Here is a 23464-nt window from a genome sequence, read left to right as displayed (position 1 = left end):
TCTCCCTGTGTCTGCGTGGGTTTTCTCCGGGTGCTCCGGTTTCCTCCCACAAGCCAAAAGACTTGCAGGTTGACAGGTAAATTGGCCATTATAAATTGTCACCAGTATAGGTAGGTGGTAGGGAAATATAGGGACAGGTGGGGATGTTTGTTGGGAATATGGGATTAGTGTAGGATTAGTATAAATGGGTGGTTGATGTTCGGCACAGACTCGGTGGGCTGAAGGGCCTGTTTCAGTGCTGTATCTCTAATCTAATCAAACTATCAGTTTAAGGAAAGGTAAACTTGCATTTATATAGCGCCTTTCATGGCCTCAGGATGTCCCAAAATGCTTTACAGCCAATGAAGTATATTTGAAATGTAATCAGTGTTGTAATGTAGGAAGTGTGATTTGAGCTTCCATAACCAGCAATCAGATAATGACCAGATAATCTATTTTCTTAGTGTTGTTGGTTGAGGGATAATTGTTGGCCAGGTATAGCTCACCTGCTATCCTTCCAGATAGTGCCGTGGGATCTTTTACATCTACCTGTGAGGGCAGACAGAGCCTCTATAAATTGTCAGCTGAAAGAAGGCACCTCCAGCAGTCCAGCACTCCCTCAGTACTGCACTGGAGGTGTCATCTCTAGATTTTGTGCTCAAATCTATAGAGTGGGCTGGGACTTGAACACATGATCCAACAAAAAGCAAGTGGCCAGCGGATCGTGAAGCCACTTCGGCATATTCAGGGTGCTGGTTGCGCCTACACAAGAAGCTCACCAGCGGGAAAGTCAGTTTCGGGCCTTCTACTTCGCCAGCAGCAGTCCTCTGGTATGTCACATGATGGGGGCGATTGGGATTGAGTGAGCTCTGGGAAAGGCGAACTTCCTGGATCCAGAGGAAGGTGTTTCTTTTTGGTTGGCGGCCACACGTATCAGCCGAAGCATCCTGAATCCTGAGTCCAAAGCCTGCCCCACTCATCAAGCATTATTATTGAGCCATGGCTAACATTTAACATTGTATCCAAAGAATGGCAGCTCCGCACTCTGTCCACGCCATACTGGAGTGTAACGACTCTATTGTCAAGGACTAGAGTGAAGCTGGAAGGGGAGAGTTGGCCAGTGTTCCCAGTCCTGAATACAAAAGTCCAAACATCCGAAAATGATGGGCAGGAGGAGACCAACTGGCCCATCAAGTCCACCTCACACACTGCGATGGCTGGAGCATCATGATTTTCACACTGCTGGGAGTGTACTATAGACCCCCAAACAGTCAGAGGGAGATAGGAGAGCAGATATGTAGGCAAATTTCTGAGAAGTGCAAGAACAATAGGTCAGTAATAGTAGGGGATTTTAACTACTCCAATATTAACTGGGATAGTTTTAGTGTGAAAGGAATTGAAGGAGCAGAATTCTTGAGGTACATTAGGAGAACTTCTTTGTCCAGTATGTAGCAAGTCCAATAAGAGAGGGCACAGCTTTAGATTTAGTTTTAGGAAGTGAAGATGGACAGATGGAAGGAGTGGCATGGGGGAACATTCTGGTGGTGGTGGTCATAATTAAGTCCGTTTAACATAATTATGGAAAAGGACAAGGACAGAGCAGGAGTTGGAGTTCTCAATTGGGGCAAGGCCAACTTTACTAAGCTGAGGAGTGATTTAGCAAAAGTGGACTGGAAACAACTACTTGAAGGTAAATCAGTGTCAAAGCAGTGGGAGACATTCAAAAGGGAGATTCAAGGTGTTCTGAGTAAACATGTTCCCACAAAGAAAAACGGTGGGACAGCCAAATCTAGAACTCCATGGATGTCAAGGAGCCTACAGGGTAAGATAAGGCAGAAAAGGAAAGTTTATGTCCGACACCGAGCACTCAATACTACAGAAAGCCGAGAGGAGTATAGAAAGTGAAGGGGTGAAATAAAAAAGGAAATTAGGAAAGCTAAGAGAGGGCAAGAAAAATTAAGGTGAACGCAAAGGTGTTTTATCAATGCAGTAAGAGTAAGAGGATAACTAAGGAGTGAGTCGGGCCCATAAAAGACCAAAAAGGTAACCTATGTGTCGGGGCAGAAGATGTTGGTGTGGTTCTTAATGAATACTTCGTGTCTGTCTTCACAAAAGAGGGGAACATGCAAATATTGTAGTTAAGGAAGATAATGTGAAGTATTGGATGTGCTCAGTATAGGGAGAGAGAATGTATTAATAGGATTAGCATCCTTGAAAGTTGATAAATCATCAGGGCCAGATGAAATGTACTCCAGGCTGTTAAAGGAAGCAAGAGAGGAAATAGCAGAAGGTTTGACCATAATTTTCCAGTCCTCACTGGATACAGGTGTGGTGCCGGAGGATTGGAGAATTGCTAACGTTGTACCTCTGTTTAAAAAGGGAGCAAGGGATAGACCAAATAATTACAGGCCAGTCAGTCTAACCTCAGTACTAGGCAAATTATTGGAACCTATTCTGAGAGACAGGATAAACTGTCACTTAGAAAGGCAGAGATTAATCAAGGATAGTCAACATGGATTTGTTAAGGGAAGTTCTTGTCTGACCAACTTTATTGAATTTTTTGAAGAACAAGGAAGATAGATGAGGGTAGTGCAGTTGATGTAGTCTACATTGATTTTAGCAAGGCTTTTGACAAGGTCCCACATGGCAGACTGCTTACAAAAAAAGCCCTTGGGATCCAGAGAAATGCAGCAAGGTGGATACAAAATTGGCTCAGTGGCAGGAAACAAAGGGTAATTGTTGACGAGCGTTTTTGCGACTGGAGGGCTGTTTCCAGTGGCATTCCGCGGGTCTCAGTACTGGGTCCCCTGCTTTTTGTGGTACATTTTAACGATTTGGATGTAAATGTGGGGGGCATGATCAAGAAGTTTGCAGATGACACAAAGATTAGCCATGTGGTAGATAGCGAGGAGGATAGCTGTAGGCTGCAGGAAGATATTGATGGTCTGGCCAAATGGGCAGAAAAGTGGCAAATGGAATTCAACCTGGAGAAGTGTGAGGTGATGCTTTTGGGGAGGTCAAACAAGGCAAAGGAATATATGATAAATGGGAAAATACGGAGAGGTGTAGAGGAAGTGAGGGACCTTGGAGTAAATGTCCACAGATCCCTGAAGGTAGCAGGACAGGTCGATAAGGTGGTTATGAAGGCATATGGAATCTTTTCCTTTATTAGCTAAGGTATAGAATATAAGAGTAGGGAGGTTATGCTGGAACTGTATCAATCATTGGTTAGGACACAACTCAAGTACTGTGTGCAGTACTCAAAAGTACAAGATTTTGAGGGGCCTGGATAGAGTGGAGGTGAAGGGCCTATTTACCTGAGCAGAGTGATCAGTGACTACAGGGCATAGATTTAAAGTGATTGGTAGAAAGTTTAGAGGGGAGACAAGGAAAAGCTTTTTCATCCAGAGGGTGATGGGTTCTGGAACTCACTGTGTGAAAGGATAGTTGAGACAGAAACCCTCAATTCATTCAAAAGAAGTCTGAATATGCACCTTAAGTGCCGTAATCTGTAGGGCTACGGACCCAATGCTGGAAGGTGGAAGTAGAATGGGTGGAACATTTTTTGGCTGGCACAGACACAATGGGCCAAGTGGCCTCTTTCTATGCTGCAAACTTTCTATGATTCTATGGCTTTAAACACTTCCTGCCATCCCTCTCTCCGTGCCCCCTCACTCTACCACTGACCCTCATGTAATCTCCTGGGAGAGGCAAAAGGGTCAGAGAAAAACCCAGAAATATAAGAAATACAATGCTAGAAAATTCCTCTCTGACCCCCTCAGGCAATTGCAACCAGTCCAAGAGACCACTTGGAAGAAGTGTCATCTGTAAAAGCCAATTGGCTCTTGCTGTCAGATGTTTGTAGGATCTGGATGATGTCAATGCAAGTCATTGTTCTTGTGTCAGGAGGAGAAGAGGGATAGCAGAGATGAAAATTCATCTAAATTAGCAAGGTTTGAGGAGCTCTGTTATTTAATGGTAGAATGTTCTCTGCTGCCACAGTCTCATTCCTCATCATAATGAGCACCAGAGCTACAGTAAGAGGGCTTGAACAGGATAATAATGACTTAGGTAACTGTACAAAGCTGCTTAAGTTGCTGTTGTGCATGTTATTAATACAGCCCTGCTTTCCCTCATGCCTAACCTAGCACTTTCCATAGATTGGTGTAATTGTTATTTGCTGGCACTTCATAATTATTACACAATTTATTAATGTAAGTCCAAAACACAAATCCTTGCCGGCCGCCTTCCATCCTGAGTTTGGCTCAGTAAGGAATGGGGCCCTTGCTACTGACAGGTTGAGCTATGTTTCCTTTCCCCTTTCATGCTTTGCTAGTGCTACAATGAGCTTCCAAGAGGAATAGGCCATAGGCCCAACATGCACATCCCCTTTTGATAGGCCTCAACTCCCATCGACCCTTGACCCTTCTTCCCAGCTCCAACAACACTGAGAAGCTCGACATAGTCCATGACAAAGCAGCCCACTTGACTGACACATTACAACAGTGACTACACTTCAAAAATACTTCACTAGCTATAAGGGCTATAAGCTATAGGGCGGCACAGTGGCGCAGTGGTTAGCACCGCAGCCTCACAGCTCCAGCGACCCGGGTTCAATTCTGGGTACTGCCTGTGTGGAGTTTGCAAGTTCTCCCTGTGTCTGCGTGGGTTTTCTCCGGGTGCTCCGGTTTCCTCCCACAAGCCAAAAGACTTGCAGGTTGGTAGGTAAATTGGCCATTATAAATTGCCCCTAGTATAGGTAGGTGGTAGGGAAATATAGGGACAGGTGGGGATGTGGTAGGAATATGGGATTAGTGCAGGATTAGTATATATGGGTGGTTGATGGTCGGCACAGACTCGGTGGGCCGAAGGGCCTGTTTCAGTGCTGTATCTCTAAACTAAACTCTCTAAACTAAACTAAACTAAACTATAAAGCGGAGTTTGCAAGTTCTCCATGTGTCTGCATGGGTTTCCGCCGGGTGCTCCGGTTTCCTCCCACCTCCAAAAGACTTGCAGGTTGTTAGGTAAATTGGCCATTATAAATTGCCCCTAGTGTAGGTAGGTGGTAGGAGAATGGTGGGAATGTGGTAGAAAAATATGGGGGTAGTGTAGGGTTAGTATAAATTGGTAGTTGTTGGTCGGCACAGACTCGGTGGGCCGAAGGGCCTGTTTCAGTGCTGTATCTCTAAATAAAAAAAAAGCACTTTGAGACATCAGTGGTCTTGAAAAGCACTATATAAATGCAAGTCATTCTTTCTTTTCACCCCATCCGACGCCTTAAACATTCACTCCCACCACCACCGACGCACAGTGGCAGCAGTGTGTACCATCTACAAGATACACTGCAGCAAATCACCACGCCTCCTTCAGCAGCACCTTCCAAACCCGCGACCTGTACCACCTAGACAAAACATCCTGACTTGGAACTATATCGCCGTTCCTTCACTGTCACTGGGTCAACATCCTGCAACTCCCTTCCCAACAGCACATGGGTGTACCTACCCAACATGGACTGCAGCGGTTCGAGAAGGCAGCTGAGCACCGCCTTTCAAGGGCAATTAGGGATGGACAGTAAATTCTGGCGTTGCCAGCAATGACCAATCTTATGAATGAATAAAAAAAAATGCAGCATTCAGCCTACTTCTGTTGCTCCGTGTTTCAGCAGAGATGCTAAACCATCTACCCTCTCAGATGGATGCAATAAATCCTATGGCACTATTCGAAGAAGAGCAGGGGAGCTTGGTGTCTTGGCCAATACTTATCTCTAAACAACATCATTAAAAAAAAAGATTATCTTTTCATTATCACATTGCTGTTTGGCGGGCCTGACTATGGGTAAATTGACTGCCGTGTTTCCTGCATTGCAACAGAAAATAAACACCAATACAGACCAGTTAGGCTGAACATACGAACATACGAATTAGGAGCAGGAGTAGGCCACTCGGCCCCTCGAGCCTTTTCCGCCATTCAATAAGATCATGGCTGATCTGATTGTAACCTCAACTCCACATTCCTGCTGACCCTCCAATAACCTTTCACCCCCTTGCCTACAAAGAATCTATCTAACTCTGCCTTATAATATTCAAAGACTCTGTTTCCACTGCCTTTTGAGGAAGGGAATTCCAAAGACTCACGACCCTCTGAGAGAAAAAAATTCTCCTAATTTCTGTCTTAAATGGGTGACCCCTATTTTTATACAGTGACCCCTAGTTCTAGATTCTCCCACAAGGGGAAACATCCTTTCCACATCCACCCTGTCAAGATCCCTCAGGATCTTATATGTTTCAATCAAGTCGCCTCTAACTCTTCTAAACTCCAGTCAATACAAGCCTAGCCTGTCCACCCTTTCCTCATAAGACATCTTGTCCATTCCAGGTATTATTCGAGTAAATCTTCTCTGAACTGCTTCCAACACATTTACGTCCTTCCTTAAATAAGGAGACCAACTCTGTACACAGTACTCCAGATGCTGTGTCACCAATGCCCTGTATAAATGAAGCAGAAGCTCCCTACTTTTGTATTCAATTCCCCTCATGATAAACAATAACATTCTATCAGCTTTCCTAATTACTTGCTGTACCTGCATACTAACCTTTTGTGATTCATGCACTAGGACACCCTCTGTATCTCGGAGCTCTGCAATTTCTCACTCATTTAGATAATATGCTTCTTTCTGATTCTTACTGCTAAAATGGACCATTTCACGTTTTCCCACATTATACTCCATTTGCCAGATCTTTGCCCACTCACTTAACCTATCTATATCTCTTTGTAGCCTGCTTATGTCCTTTTCGCAACTTACTTTCCTACCTATCTTTGTGTCATCAGCAAATTTAGCAACCATACCTTCAGTCCCTTCATTCAAGTCATTTTATAATATAAGTTGTAAAAAGTTGAGGCCCCAGCACTGATCCCTGTGGCACACCACTCATTACATCTTACCAACCAGAAAATGACCCATTTATGCCCACTTTTTTTTCTTGTTAGCTAGCCAATCTTCTATCCATGCCAATATGTTACCCCCTACACCATGAGCTTTTATTTTCCGCAATAACCTTTCATGTGGCACCTTATCAAATGCCTTCTGGCCTATTTCTGTGTAATATTTTCTGTGTAATCTTTGGGTGGGAGGAGGGATCAGGCAGATCATGCCATGTTTACATGATATGATCGCAAAAATAAAATCCGACACTGATTCAACTTACGTTGCTGTCTTGGGTGCCTACCTACATGGCAGCTGATGGAATTTAATTTTTTGTTACTCAATCATGGGATGTGGGCATCGCTGGCAAGGCCAGCATTTATTGCCCATCCCTAATTTCCCTTGAGAAGGTGGTGGTGAGCTGCCTTCTTGAACCGCTGCAGTCCATTTGGGGTAGGTACACCCACAGTGCTGTTAGGAAGGGAGTTCTAGGATTTTGACCCAGCGACAGTGAAGGAATGGCGATGTAGTTTCAAGTCAGGATGGTGTATGACTTGGAGGGGAACTTGCAGGTGGTGGTGTTCCCATGCATTTGCTGCCCTTGTCTTTCTAGTTGGTAGAGGTCGCCGGTTGAAGATGCTGTCTAAGGAGCCTTGGTGCATTGCTGCAGTGCATCTTGTAGATGGTACACACTGCTGCCACTGTGCATCGGCGGTGGACGGAGTGAATGTTTGTAGATGGGGTGCCAATCAAGCGGGCTGCTTTGTCCTGGATGGTGTCGAGCTTCTTGAGTGTTGTTGGAGCTGCACCCATCCAGGCAAGTGGAGAATATTCCATCACACTCCCGACTTGTGCCTTGTAGATGGTGGACAGGCTTTGGGCAGTCAGGAGGTGAGTTACTCGCCGCAGGATTCCTCGCCTCTGACCTACTCTTGTAGCCACGGTATTTATATGGCTACTCCAGTTCAGTTTCTGGTCAATGGTAGCCCCTAGGATGTTGATAGTGGGGGATTCAGCGATGGTAATGCCGTTGAATGTCAAGGAGAGTTGGTTAGATTCTCTCTTGTTGGAGACGGTCATTGCCTGGCACTTGTGTGGCGCGAATGTTACTTGCCACTTATCAGCCCACGCCTGGATATTGTCCAGATCTTGCTGCATTTCTACACGTACTGCTTCAGTATCTGAGTAGTCACGAATGGTGCTGAACTTTGTATAATCATCAGCGAACATCCCCACATCTGACCTTATGATTGAAGGAAGGTCATTGATGAATTAATTAATAAATTCAATTAATTAACTAATAGAAATCTGGAATTGAAAGCTACTCTTGGTAATGGTGCCAGGAAGCTATCATCAATTGTTGTAAAAACCCATTTGGTTCACATCCTTTAGGGAAGGAACTCTGCTGCCATTACCTGGTCTGGCCTTCATGTGACACCAGACTCACAGCAATGTGGTTGACTCTTAACTGGCCTCTGAAATGGCCTAGCAAGGACAATTAGGGATGGGCAACAAATGCTGGCCTTGCCAGCGATGCCCACATCCCATGAAAAAAAAACATATAGCTGGGTGCAAAGATCCATTGCAAGAAACCTAAGAGTGGATTACTTAATAAACCTCAGGATATGGTATAGTATAGAATGGTTAAAGAATAATTTGGTCTTTGCAACAAAACAAAAGTGTATTTTTTCCTAAGTATGTTACTTTACTGTAACCACTTAAGTTTTTCTTTTAGGACATGAGAGTTACTTGCAAAGCCACCATTTATTGTCCATCCCTATTAGTCATAGAGTCGTACAGCATAGAATCAGGCCCTTCGGCCCACCGAGTCCATGCCGACCATAATGCCTAACTATACTAATCCCACCTGCCTGCATTACTTCCATATCCCTCTATACATTGCTCATTCAAGTACCTGTCCAGCTGCCTCTTAAATGATGATACTGTTCCTGCCTCCACCACCTCCTCTGGCAGCTCATTCCAGATACCCACTATTCTTTGTGTGAAAACAAAATATTGGTGGCCTTTTTCCGTGAAGTTGCTCCCACATTGCTGATAGGTCGGGAGTTCCAGCATTTTGACCCAGCGATATAGTTCCAAGTCAGGATGCTGTGTGGCTTGGAGAAGAACTTGCAGCTGGTGGTGTTCCTGTGTTTCTGCTGCCTTTGTCCTTCTAGGTGATAGAGGTTGGCAGTTTAGAAGGTGCTGTCGAAGGAGATTTGGCAATTTGGCTGCAGTTCATCTTGTAGATGGTACACACTGCATCACTATGTGGCAATGATAGAGGAAGTGGGTAGGCTGTCGATCAAAAAGACTGCTTTGTCCTGGGTGGTGTTGAGCTTCTTGAGTGTTGTTGGAGCTGCACCTATCCGGGCAAGTGGAGAGTATTCCATCACACTCCTGACTTGTGCCTTGCAGATGGTGGACAGGCTTTGGGGAGTCAGGAGGTGAGTTACTTGCCACAGAATTCCCAACCTCTGACCTGCTCTTGTAGCCACAGTATTTATGTGGCTGGTCCAGTTGTGTTAATTGATAAATTATTTCAACAATTCTTTCTACTTTCCCTTTTACCATTCTGTTTCCTGGTAGACTAGACATAAGAATATAATAAATAGTAGCAGGAGTGGGCCACTTGACCTTTCAAATCTGCTTCACCATTCAGCAACATCATGGCTGATCTTCTACATCAACTCCAGGGCCAAGATTTTGTGTGGCCCCCCCGAGGCGGGGTTGGAGGCAGGGGGGCACTGAGTATCGTGACAGGTGGCAGGGGAGTGGAGGGCCCCATCTCCTCCCCATCACCAAGCAATCTTCCTGGAGGCAGGATACGCCGCCGCCGATGACCCTCCTGCCCATAGGTCACTTGAGGCCCTTAAATGGCCTATTCGCCAATTAAGGTCCTCTTCCGACTGCCGCCGGGATCTTACCAGTGGCGGGGCAGCCCCGCCTTGTAAAATGAGGAGCCCTCCCTGTGGGCTTGGGATGTCCGTTTCTTGGGAAATTTGTGGCACACAGAAGACCTCCACTGGGAACCACTGTATCCCCCTGGACCCCCTCTCCCCCTGCACTGTATGACCACCCGCCAGACTCCCTCGCTGTGGTCTTCCATACTGGTCCTGGCAATCCCGCCTCACTTACCTCAGGTCTGGGGTTCCAATGCTGGGCCTGGGTTCGAGGCCTCTGCAGTATCAGCAGTGGCCACTACGACTGCTGAGCTGTCGGCCCTTTGATTGGCTGGCAACTCTTGGAGGCGGGATCCCCGTCTTTAAAGAGTCAGGGATCCCGGCTCGTGAAACTTAGAAGTTAAAAGACTGGAGAATCGCTCCAGGGGGGCACAAAAAGGCTGACTTTTCGGCCCGGCACCAGGAGCCCCGACTCAAGCTCAAAATCCAGCCCCACTTTCCCGCCGTATCTGCATGTACCTTGATTCCCTTAGTACCCAACAAACTAACGACCTCTATTCTAATAGAGTCAATGACTGAGCATCCACAACCCTCTGGGGTAGAGAATTCCAAAGATTCACAATACTTTAAGTGAAGAAATTTCTCCTCATCCCTAAATGGCCGAGCCAGACAGGTGAGCTTTGTTGAACTGTTTTTACCTCCACCTTCTCTGCTATTTTAGAAGCTTTGTGAGTGAGCTCATCACCTTTCCACTCTTGAATGGCCCAGATCAGCGTGCAGACATCCGAAGAGTTAGTATCGAGAAATGGGCGCCCCATGTTTCCCCCCTTCCTCGACCCATAATCCACTGCAGCTGCCACGAGTAAAAGAGAACAGCCAATCGAACAGGAAGACTTGCATTTATATAGCGCCTTTCATGACCTCAGGATCAAAGTGCTTTATGGCCAATGAAGTACTTTTGAAAAGCAGTCACTGTTGTAATGTAGGAAACACGGCAGCTGATATGAGCACAGCAAGCTCCCACAACCAGCAGTGAGGTAACGACCAGATCATCTGTTTTAGTGACATTGGCTGAGGGGTAAATATTATTTATGACATTAGGGAGAACTCCCCTCTTCTTTGATATAGTCCATGGAATCTTTCACATCCACCTGAGAGGGCAGACAGGGCTTCGGTTCAATGCCTCATCCAAAAGATGGCATCTCTGGCAGTGCAGCAGTCCCTCAGCGAGAGTCAGCTTGGATCATGTGCTAATGTTTCTGGAGTCGGAGTGGGACTTGAACCTTCAACCTACGCGCTCCCCATTTCTACCCTTCTGTGCCCTTCCCAGGCTCCAATCCCCCGACACAGCTCCTCCCCACCTCCCCAAAGCCCATCTCTCCAGAATGCTGCCCCCTAGGTGGCACATGCTGCATTGCTTTTCTCAACAATAACTTTTATTTTTATAGCACTCTAAATAATGTAGGAAAGTAGGAACTGTATGCTGAACCTAGTATAGCAGGGAGGTTATGCTGAATCTTTATAAAGCTCTGGCTAGGCCACAACTAGAGTATTGCGTCCAGTTTTGGTCATTACACTTCAGGAAGGATGTGTGGGACCTTGAGGGGATGCAGAGGCGATTTACCAGAATGGTTCCAGGGATGAGGGATATGAGCTGCAAGGTTAGTTTGGAGAAGCTGGGGTTGTTCTCCTTGGAGCAAAGGAGATTGAGGGGAGATTTAATAGCGGGGCCCAAGATTATGACAGGTTTAGATAGGTAGACAAAGAAAAGCTGTTCCCATTAGTTGATGGTACAAGGACTAGGAGACACAGATTTAAGGTTTTGGGCAAGAGATACAGGGGCTGGGTGTGTGAGGAAGAACTTCTTTAATGCCGCGAATGTTAATGATCAGGAACTCGCTGCGTATGAGAGTGGTGGAAGCGGAGACAATCAATGATTTCAAAAGGAAATTGGATGGGCTCTTAAAGTAAATAAATTTGCAGGACCATGGGGTAGAGTGGGGGAGTGGGACTGACTACTGCTCTACAGAGAGCTGGCATGGACTCAATGGGCTGAGTGGCCTCATTCTATGCCATAATGACTCTGACTGTAGTTAAACATCCCAAGGCTCTTCACAGGAGAGTTATCAATCGTAATTTGACACGAATCACCATAGGAGATATTGGGCGGAATCTTTCTGTTCCCATGAAGGCGGCTTCAAAGGTGGGATAGGGAGCAAGATCAGAGATAAGGGCGTCAGGTCACCGATGCAATGTGTCCCGCCTCCCAGCATTCTCATCAGAAGTGCATGAACATCGACAGTGGCTATGCACCCGGCAGCAGCAGGTAGCCAATTATGAGAAATTAAGGGGCTATTGAGAGGAATGAGGAGGACCCCGCTGGGGTCTGAGCGGACTCCCGCTGATTGTGGAGCCCAGCAGCTCTGTGGAGGCAGCCTACAGGTGGCAGACTGAGACCCATCAGAGCCGGCATCTCCATGCCCCCAATCACAGGCCACATGGATGAAAGGCCACAGCCACAGCTGAAACGAGACCTCCGGAGAGGTTTCCCCTCCACTCCAATAGCCCTATCAGCTTCAGGCCCTGTTATTTCTGGAATAGTGTTAACGCGTCCCTTGCCCTCTCCTTTCTGCCTGAGTAAGCGGCCACCTCTCCCGATGGGGCTGTTGGAAGTCCCCAGCTGCAGGACCTCTGATTGGGCCTGCGGCCGCAGGAACCCGTCTGCTGTCCTTGATTGGATAGCGGGCGCAGAGGCAGCCAATTGTGGCCACCTCCTGGAAGATCATGCCAGAGGCCACCCTGCAGTCCCTCGTGGAGTCGGGAACCAGAAATGGCCCCGACTCCTTAAAAAAAAAAATTCATCAGATGACCAAAAGCTTGGTCAAAGAGGTTGGTTTGATGAAACATCTTAAGGGAGGCGAGAGAAAGAGGTAGGCGGAGAGGTTTAGGGAGTGAATTCCAGAGCCTAGGGCTGAGGCAACTGAAAGCACAGCCGGCAATGGTGGAGTGATTAAAATCAGGGATGCACAATAAGCTGGAATTGGAGGAACGCAGATATCTTGGGACATTTGTGGGGCTGGAGGAGGTTACAGAGATAGGGAAGGACTAGTCCATTGAAGGATTCGTAAACAAGGATGACAATTTTAAAATCAAGGTATTGCTTGACTGGAAGTGAAATAAGGGCGGATTACACTGCAAGATGTGGATTCTCCTGCTCTAGTCTTAAACTGTCAGCCAGAATGATAAAGTGCACTGTCAATTGCCTGACATTAGCACCTTACGATGACATAATTCCATCTCCTCTGACCTCCACCCCCATCCCATCACATTCCTGATTGGTGGATTCCAGTACATTCAAACCAATCAATAAACACTTTCCTGTTTCATAGCACAGTAATTATAAAGTGGGAGGAGGAGGAGGAGAGAAGCTCAGCTGACCTTTAACCCTAAGTGCATTACTTAGCTGATATGAAGATGGATTGCTTGATTCTACACAAACATATGCTGCAATTGGAGGAATCAGCGTCATAGCACTCTGAGGTAATTGGTATTGATTTTCTCTGGGCCCTTTCACGAGCCGCTGAGCAGACGATTACACAAAGGAGATAATGCAGTTGAGTTTTGCAATATTCAATTTCAAAGACTATACAGAGAAATAAATTAACAGCAAGCTGAATGAAATCTCTGGGTCCCAGCACTGTTCTGGAAGGTCCCCATAGGTTTGTGTGTCACTGGATGGTGATGGTATTCATCTCTATCCCTTCCTTTTTGAAGCCATTTATTTAAAGGGGTTTTGTCCCTTCATGTCAAACAGAAAGTGTCTGGTGAACCTTCTTTTGGAGGTAGAGAAAGATGTTGAACCAAGCTCCTGTTTGCCCACTTAAATGGAGATTGAAGCTCCTGCCTCAACCTACACCGACAATAAGTCACTGAGCTTCAAACATTATTGATTATCTGAAGTACTTTTCAGGCATTTTGAGTTGGTAAGGTGCTATATAAATGTATTACAAAATAGTTCCAAGGGGTCTTTCACTGAGAGGGAAGTTGGGGGCCTCGGTTTAACACCTCATACAGAAGATGGCGTCTCTGACAATGTAGCAATCCCTCAGTACTGCACTGCAGTGTCGGCCTAGATTTTTGTGCTCGAGCTTCTGGAGTGTGACTTGAACTCACAACCTTCTGATGCAGAGCTACCCACTAAGCCACGGCCGATGTAAACTAATGTGCTTACCTGGCCTCAGTACTGCAGATTGGCATCATGACCCAACTGTGTTGGTTTCAAAGAGACAGTTAATCATGGAGTAGTTTGGCTGAGTTAGTAGCACTCCTGTTAAAAGGCCATGGGTTAAAGCCCTACTTCAGGACTCTAGGCTGCCACTTTAGTGCAGTATTGAGGGAGGATTGCACTGTTGGTGACATTGTCTTTTAAAAGGAGACAGCAGATCGATGCCTTTCCTGACTGTTCATGTGGACATAAAGAAGGTTAAGGAGTTCTCCTGGTGTCCAGGGTCGACATTCAAACCTCAACCAAAATTGCTAACACAGATTAACTGCTCAGAGCATTTTGCCTACAGTGTCTACACTTCTAAAGTGATTCATTGGCTGTGAACCACTTTGGGACACCGTGAGAACTGTGGAGACTTAAAGAGTGACACAATTAGAGAGTGACACATAGGGACAGAGATGAGAAGGACAGAGTAAGAACAAGACAAGAGTCAGGCAAATAGAAAAGGGAAAGAGAAAAACAAAGAGAGATCGATGGGAGTGGGAGTGAATGTTAATCCCGTGCAAGAGTGTGAATCGGAGGCCTGGCGGATTTTAAATTCCTGACCTCAGGTCAGTGACTTGGGTAGGTTCCGGATGGAAACCAGCAGCTGACCGTCAGGGTTGGATGGAAATCAGATGGCATGAAGTTTGAAAGGCAACATCAGGAGAAGGCTGTCTGTAAGGTAAGTCGGGGGCATTGGTGGAGAGGGGGTTGGGGGGGTGGATGAAGTTGGTGGGCGTTGCGAGTCTCTCTCTGCTCTGGAAGGAGAGAGGGTATGGGGAGGGGTAGAGAATGATACTCAGACTAAAAGAGTTAAATTATGAAGGAAGATTGCATGGATAATGCTTGTATTCTCTCAGGTATTAAAGATTAATAGAGAAATATTAAGTGGTATGGCAGTTTTGAAAGTAGATAAATCGCTAGGCCCATGTGAAATATATGGCTGCTAAGAGAAGCAAGGGAGGAAATAAAGGAGGCTCTGACCATCATTTTCCAATCCTGTCTGGAGGTGCCAGAGAACTAGAGGACTGCTACAGTTGTACTATTGTTTAAAAAGGAAGAAAGGTATAGACTGAATATTACAGGCCAGTCTGCTGAACCTCAAAACTTCTGAGAGATAGTATAAATTGCCATTTCAAAAGGCACGGATTAGTACAGGACAGTCAGCATGGACTTGTTAAGGGAAGGTCATGCCTGACTAACTCGATTAAATTTTTTTGAGGAGATAACAAGGAGTGTAGCACATGTAGTCTACATGGATTCTAGCATGGCTTTTCGCAAAGTCCCATATAGCAGACTGGTCAGAAAGTTAGAAGCTCCTGGAATCGAACGGAAAGTGACAGATTGGATCTAAAATTGGCTCAGTGTCAGGAAGCAAAGGGTTGTGATTGGTGGATGTTTCTGTGACTGGAAGGCTGTATCCAGTGGGATTCCACAGGGCTCAGTACCAGGTCCCTTGCTTTTTGTGATCTATATCAATGATTTAGACTTAAATGAAGGGGTGTGATTCAGAAGTTTGCAGATGATATGAAAATTGGCTGTGATGGTGAGGTGCAGGAAGGTATCAATGGACTGGTTAGGTGGGCAGAAAAATGGCAAATGGAATTCAATCCAGGGAAGTGTGAAGTAATGCATTTGGGAGGGCAAACAAGGCAAGGGAATACAGAATAGATAGTAGGATACTGAGAAGTGTAGAGGAACAGAGAGATGTTGGAGTGTATGTCCACAGAACCCTGAGATAGCAGGACAGATGGATAAGGTGGTCAAGAAGGCATTAGGAATACTTTATTAGCTGAGGCATAGATTATAAGAGCAGGCAGCTATGCCATAAATCTCTACGATTTGCTGATTAAAGGGTGTCTAATTAAGGTGTTTTAGATGATTAAAGGAGTTGCTAGGTAGATAAAGAGAAACTATTTTTATGTGGTGGCGAAGTCTAGAACAAGAACTAGAATAACCTTAAAATTACAGCGAGGCCATTCGATGTCAGCAAGCATTTTTTCACAAAAAGGGTAGTGGAAATCTGGAACTCTCTTTCCCAAGAAGCTATTGGGGTTGGAGATTAACTGAAAATTTCAAAACTGAGATTAACCAAAATGTGTAAATGGAATTGTGGTGCAGATCAGCCATGATCTAATTGATTGGACGAGATGGAATGCCTTCCTCTGTTCCTATGAACCCTTCTGCTCCTAATGTTCCTATGCGAGCCAAACTTTAATTGTGGGGCCCAGCCTGGTTCTCCTGCCTCGCTGTGGGAATTTTTATTTAACTGACCCTAACAGGCCTCTCTGGCTGTCCAATAGGCTCACTTGCCAGTTGGCGACTCACCCAGGAACAAGTTAAAATTTCATCATGGTCCCACATGGGCCAAAAGGCCTCAATAAGTAAGTCTGGTCCGTGGTCTAAACCCCATGGCCTGTCGATCATCAGGAATGGAATCTCCCTTGTAACTGCTGCTTTGCTCGTTCTCACTGATCAAGGCAGAGCTACAAATGTCCCTAGAAAGAAACAAATTGCAAGGGGCGCACAAAACAATGTAGCAAAGACTGAGTGACAGAGAAATAAAGAGATATAGCTTCCAACCCCATATCCACCTGATCACCAAAAACACCTACTTCCACCTCCATGATATTGTCCATCTCCGTCCTTTCTCATCTGCTTCTGAAACCCTCATCTATGTCTTTGTTACCTGCAGACTTGACTGTTCCAGTGCTCTCCTGATTGACCTCCCATCTTCCTCCCTCTGTAAATTTCAGTTCATCCAAAACTCTGCTGCCATATCCTGACTTGCATCAAATCTCACTCATCCATCACCCTTGTGCTCGCTAATGTACAATGGATCCCATCTACCAATGTCTCAATTTTAAAATTCTCATCCTTGTGTTCAAATCCCCTCACCCCTCCCTATCTCCTTCAACCCTGCAAACCACCAAGAATACTGTGTCCCTTCAATTCTGATCTCTTTTGCATCCCGGATTTCCTTTGCCCCACCATCGGTGGCCATGACTTCAGCCATCTATGCCCTAAGCTCTGGAATTCCCCTCTTAAACCTTTCCGCCTCTCTGCCTCTCTCTCCTTGTTTAAGAATCTCCTTAAAACCTACTTCTTTGACCAAGCATTTGATCACTTGTCCTAATATCTCCTTATGTGGCTTGATGTTAGATTTTGTCTGATAACACTACTGTGAAGCGCCTTTCTTTACTATAATAACGCTGCTATCTAAATGCAAGATGTTGTTGCAATAGTCAGACATACGTAGACAGATAAAGGATAACGAAAAACAAAGCGAGGCAGAGATAAACAGAGGGAGATGGGCAACGATGAAAAATGGACCGAGACAGATAGAGAGTGCAAAGCAAAGAGAGTAGGGAGAGAAAAGAATCAGCGTAAATATTTAAATAGGTGAGAGATAAATAAATCAGCCATTTGGATGTAATCAAGTGTGTTGCAATAGAAGTAACAATCCTGAGCTTTAACACCCTTTTCTCAGTGCAAACAATCTGTCTTAAATCAATTTGATTTATCACAGAGCTCTTGGAAGTAAATCCACCGCAAAGGGTGTTTCAATGGAAAGCAAATATTGTAATTTGAGTAATAAAGTCTATCTGCAGTTCGCTGACTGAGCTCCGATCTTTGTAAAGGTGTGTGTGCACGCGGGGGGAGAGCATCTGATTGTTATTCATGGAACGGCGAGTTATGCATATTAGTGCAAACAAGCTATTCGACTTGCTTATATTTGGAGTGTCAATCATTTTAGCGAGTACAAGATCTGTACTTGACAAACTGGAGTGAGCAACTTGCTTGACAAATTGTCCCCAAAGTCAAATCTGACAGCCTTTTTGTGATTAATGGCATGATTATGGGAGCATTTTTTTTTACAGATTTCGAATTTGCATTATATAAAGATGAAAATTGTTTCTACTGTGCAGGCACAAGGGGGAAAATGGATGATGTTTAGTTAGGAGGTGTTGCATTCCTTGTTTGGAAAGGAGAGTGGCCTACTGGAGCCCTGGGTAGCTGGCTCCATGCCATCTGTCACCTCATATCATCTGTGTTTATGGCACTTGAATCAAATCATACCTCTGATGTTTTAATGGAGGTTTAAGATTAACAGGTTAGCACCCCTAGTAACATAGGAACACCAGAAGCCATTCGGCCCCTCGAGCCTACTTTGACGTTCAGTTCGGCATCAGCCATGGCTCCTTCAGCAACCCTCTTGCTTCTGAGTCAAGGTTGTGGGTTTGAATCCAATCCATGGGCTTGAACAACAAATCTTGCAATCTTGCAAATGTTACACCCTTGTAAGGATAAACTCACCAACCACAGGCCAGTCAGTTTAACCTCGGAGATGGGAAAGCTTTTAGAAACGATAATCCGGAACAAAATTAAAAGTCACTTGGACAAATGTGGATGAATGAAGGAAATCCAGAATGGATTTGTCAAGGGCAGATCATGTTTAACTAATTTGATTGAGTTTTTCGATGAAGTAACAGAGAGGGTAGATGAGGGTAATACAGTTGATGTAGTGTACATAGACTTCTGTATCTGAAGAGAAAAACATTGCAGGCTACAAGGAAAAGGCAGGGGAATGGGATTAGCTGAATTGCTATGATTCTATGAAATCTAGGTTGACACACTGAGTACATTACTATGGGAGTGCTGCACTGTCGTGGGTGCTGTCTTTCAAGTCAGTGGTTAAACTGAAGACCTTCTGCCCTCAGGTTGAGGTAAAAGGTTGTACAGTGCTATTTTGAAGAAATAAGGAGTGCTCCCCAGTGTCCTGGCCAACGTTTACCCATCAGCCAAAACCACTGATTATCTGATCTTTATCATATTGTTGTTTATATAACCTTGCTAAGTGCAAATTGGCTTGACCCCAGAAACCTCTGTTTGGAGGCAGACTCATTCAAATTTTTGCTTCAAAGCTACGTCAGAAAATTTGAGGAGTTCATGCTTTCATATGTTGTTTTCCACAAGAAAAAAAACTAATTTCAGCTGTTTCTCAAAATATTTTTTTCAATTCTACCACTGGTGTTTATGAACAGCAAGATCTGGCACACATTGTGAATGGCCAGTTTTGTTATCAAGTCCTCTTTGTTCCTTCTTTCTGAATTGTGCTTCTTCGTTGAGTTCTATTCAATACTTGAAGGGTTCAAAATTACTCTGTGCACTCCTCTTAATGAGTTTGGAAAATCTTTCTAATCACCATTAACAAAGACATTAATTCAATGTCAATCTAACGGGTTAATGACTTAATTAAAATAGCAATCAAAGGAATTTTGCCAGAGTCTGTTTGTCAATTTGTGTACAATAAGACTGTAGTTTCCATCCCATAGTGTTTCTATGCCACCTCTTTTCTCTCTGTGTCCCTTCACTCCTCTGACCGATTGAGGCTGAGCACAGTGCACGGTGTGAGAAAAAGACTTGCATTTATATAGCACCTTTCATGGCCTCAGGATGTCACAAAGCATTTTACAGCCAATTAAATATCTTTGAAGTACTTTCAATGTTGCATTGTCGGAAACGTGGGAGCCAATTATCGCACACAGTAAAGACCCACAAACATAAATGAGATAATGACCATGTTGTTGATTGAGGGAGAACTCCCCCCCTCTTCTTCGAAAATAATACCACAGGATCTTTTATGTGCACCTGAGAGGGAAGACAGGACCTCGGTTAAATGTCTCAGGATAAGGGGTCGGCCATTTAGGACTAAGTGAAAATTTCTTCATTCAAAGGGTTGCAAATCTCTAGAATTCTCGACTCCAGAGGGTTATGGATACTCAGACATTGAGTGTATTCAAGACTGAGATTGATAGATTTTTGGGCACGAGAGGAATTGAGAGATATGGGGATAGTGTTGGGAGGTGACGTTGAGGTAAAAGATCAGCCACAATCTTATTCAATGGCTTGAGGGGTCATATGGTCTACCCCTGCTCCTATTTCTTACATTCTCATCTGAAAGGCAGTGTCTCCAACAGTGCGCTCTCCCTCTGTACTGCACTGGGAGTGTCAGCCTAGTTTTTGTCATCAAGTCTCTGAAGATAAAGAAGGACTGTAACAACTTAAACAAGAGAGAGAGAGAGAGGGAGAGCTGGAAATAAAATCAGCTAACTCACACCAACTGGCAATAGATGATAATGGTGTCATCACAGCTGGTCAAGTCTCGATCTTGGATCACAAACTAAATGAAATTATATTAGAACAAGACCTCAGATCATTAATGTCTTTCTACTGGCAGTAAGAGAGAGAAGCAACTTAGCCAACAAGAAATACAGAACAAGCCCAGATGGGAACACCGAGGTACAAAAATCCAATTATAACCATCAAGCTAAACTTTATCAAGAAAAGCAGTAAAGTTCTATTTGTCTTTTTGAACCAAATAAGTTAACATTTTGATTGCTCAGATCCATCTAGAAAATGTTATTTCATAACAGTGCGGGAAGGACTGTAAAAATCCTGCATGCAGACAACCGAAGCATAGAAAAATCTACAAGAGCTCCTTTGCACCAATAAGCACCTTGATCATTGTTTGTTGAGTGTGCAGGGACCGTTTATTGCTTGGTCCTCCCTGGGATTCAGTTCTTATCACCTCTTCCTACAGATAGGGCCCAGCGAGGAAGGGCCACTGCTCTCAAACCATTGCAATAAGTGTGTTATTCAGAGAGCCTTTGCTTTGTGAGTTATTTTTTCTTCCTGTTTTCACTCCTCCTTTCCTGACTTTCTTGATTTGTCCTGGGATTCAGTTGCATGGATTCAGTTATCCCCACTTTCTGCACCTCGCCCAGAGAGCCCATTTGCCTGAGGGAGCCTGCACAGCAAATGTTGGCAGGCTATCAGACTATTGGAGTCCAGCCCAATGCTGTCCTCTTCCCCTCTCTCCCCCGCTGTCCACACATTTATCATCTGCATAATATAACACATGCAATCCTCTCTGATTGTTTCCTCTCAATGCTCTTCTGACTAGAACCTTCTCCTGGTGCTGTGGTTTCTTCACACAGTGAAAATAGTTCTCTGAGTTGCCAACTTTGGTTGGATGTATTCTTGGAGGTTTCATCACATGGGAACATCACCACCTGCACGTTCCCCTCCAAGCCACACACTTTCACTGTCATGGGGTCAAAATCATGGAACTCCATCCCTAACATCACTATGGGTGTACCTGCACCAGGTGGACTGCTGCGGTTCAAGAAGGCAGCAAACCACCATCTTCTCAAGGGCAATTAGGGATGGGTATCAAATCCTGGCCTATTCAACGATGCCCACATCCCATAAAAGAATTTTAAAAAATGATCTCCTGCCTCCAACCGCCCCCATCCCATGGTGCTGCTTGCTGGTCCATTGCTGGTCTGACATGTCTGTCGTCACAGTGCGCACCATCTTCCCACAGCCAATGAACTATGAACAGACTCTTCATAAAACAATTGGGTGATTCTTGACTGTCAAACTATTTTTTTCTCACCTCCAATATTCTTGTAAGTATTAAGCAAAAGTGTTCAAAGAAAATGAAAAAGAAGAATTTTTTTTATACTTTCCCTATGATTTCTCCATGCTTGCACCAGTGGCCTCAACATTAATTTTCAAATCCTGGCATTCTGGGACAATCATTGGGTCACTTGGGAGTTGGAACTTCCTCTGATTATTTCCCCTTGAGGATTTTCTGACTGGCATAATTTCTTCTTAGCATACAAGAAAAGGACTGCCTTGACAGGTGAATCTCCCTTCAAGATTCTGACCTTTGCGTCCATCGCAGCCTTTCTTCCTTCTCTTATTTTGTCAGTAGGACTACACTCAGTTCATCATCTCTGGTCTGAATGTGCTATCCCCTTTTTTGTTCTTGCAGCCTCTCTTCTGCCCTACAAATGCACCCCAAGAACTTTCATTTATACAGGTCCTTTAATGGAAAGGGAATTGGACAAATACTTGAAAGGCAAGAATTTTCAGTGCTCTGAGGAAAAGAGTGGAGAGGAATAGGTCTAATTAGCTAGCTCTTTCAAAACCCAGCACAGGTAGGATGGGCCAAATGGCCGCCTTCTGGCCAGTATGATGATATGATTCTATAATAACCTCTGACTCAGAGAGGAGAGCCCTACTAGCTAAACCAAACTGACAATCAGAAGCCCAGATCTGATGGCCCTTCCACAGCTTCCTCGGGCTATTAGGGTTCGACATTGAGCTTGTGATGGTATTGGAATGATATTCCCCTTATGGCTTCATTGGTAATTGCAATCTCCAGTGTGGAACTGATCAGCCAGGAACATCCAATGTACAATCTATGTTTTGCTGACATCAGCTGGGGGCAGTGATAAGACTATTACAATTGGCCTGAGCATCCTAGCTTATGGTTTGCAGTCTAGTCTTGCCCTCGGCCAAAGTCAGCATTGGGTTAGCTGTGGTTTCCCACCCTTACTGCAGAATGTCCTGCCAAGGCTCAGTGTCTTGGCCTTTATGACTGTACCCTTTATCTCTCCACTATCTTCCATTAGTCATTGACTAATTTCTTCTTGTTTGCCTCTAATTCTACAGCGTTGAATGAACCTACCATTGACTATGGATTTCAGCGGCTACAAAAAGTGATCCCGCGGCACCCTGGGGACCCTGAGCGATTACCCAAGGTCAGATTTTTATATATACAATCTTTCATTCACTAAAGAAAGACATTGCACACAGTGAGGTTAACAGGGCAGCACAACAATCATAAGATCTTAGAAAGGTCATCAGTCACTGAGACAACACAATTACAGGAATCATTCAGTGTAAATTCATACATTGGTGTGAGTGATGGTGATATCTGGGGTGAAGGGGTGCTTTGGGGTGGTGGGGTACACTGAGGTAGGTGATGGTACATTGGGGTGAAGGTGTCCATCGAAGTGCGTGATAGTACATTGGGGTGAGCGTTGGTCCTATAGAAAGTGAGTCTGGGGAATTAATAAGGGAAAATAAGAAGATGGCAGATGAATTGAACAGGTATTTTGCATCGATCTTCACCATACAGGATACAAGTAACATCCCAGAAATAGCATAAATCAGGAAATGGAATGGAGTAAGGAACTAAACAAAATTGCAATCACCAGGGAAGTGGTACTGAACAAATTGGTGCAGCTGTGGGCTGACAAGGCCCCAGAAAGCAGGAAACTACAGGCCTGTTAGCTTAACATCTGGAAAATGTTAGAAGCTATTATTAAAGATGTTATAGCAGGGCATTCAGAAAAATTCAAGGTAATAAGGCAGACTCAATATGGTTCTGTTAAAGGGAAATCATGTTTAACCAATTTATTGGTGTTAGTGGCGCAGTGGTTAGCACCACAGCCTCACAGCTCCAGCGACCCAGGTTCGATTCTGGGTACTGCCTGTGCGGAGTTTGCAAGTTCTCCCTGTGACCGCTTGGGTTTT

At 44.8% G+C, this 23464-nt stretch overlaps 1 protein-coding gene across 12 annotated transcripts in view; it reads left to right on the top strand.

Annotated features, from left to right (window-relative positions):
- Positions 1 to 23464, top strand: part of LOC137374610 (transcription factor COE3-like) — a 517803-nt gene that overhangs the window by 442445 nt on the left and 51894 nt on the right. For all 12 annotated transcript variants that reach the window (XM_068041551.1, XM_068041855.1, XM_068041689.1 and 9 more), the window contains one exon: positions 22598 to 22686. In XM_068041551.1, coding sequence (XP_067897652.1) covers positions 22598 to 22686 — 89 coding nt within the window. The remainder of the gene's footprint in view (positions 1 to 22597; positions 22687 to 23464) is intronic.

This window comes from Heterodontus francisci, chromosome 1, assembly GCF_036365525.1.
Source record: "Heterodontus francisci isolate sHetFra1 chromosome 1, sHetFra1.hap1, whole genome shotgun sequence".
Classification (NCBI taxonomy): Eukaryota; Metazoa; Chordata; class Chondrichthyes; order Heterodontiformes; family Heterodontidae; genus Heterodontus; species Heterodontus francisci.
The sequence above is the reverse complement of the archived record's forward strand: the minus strand, read 5'-3'. Positions and strand labels throughout refer to the sequence as shown.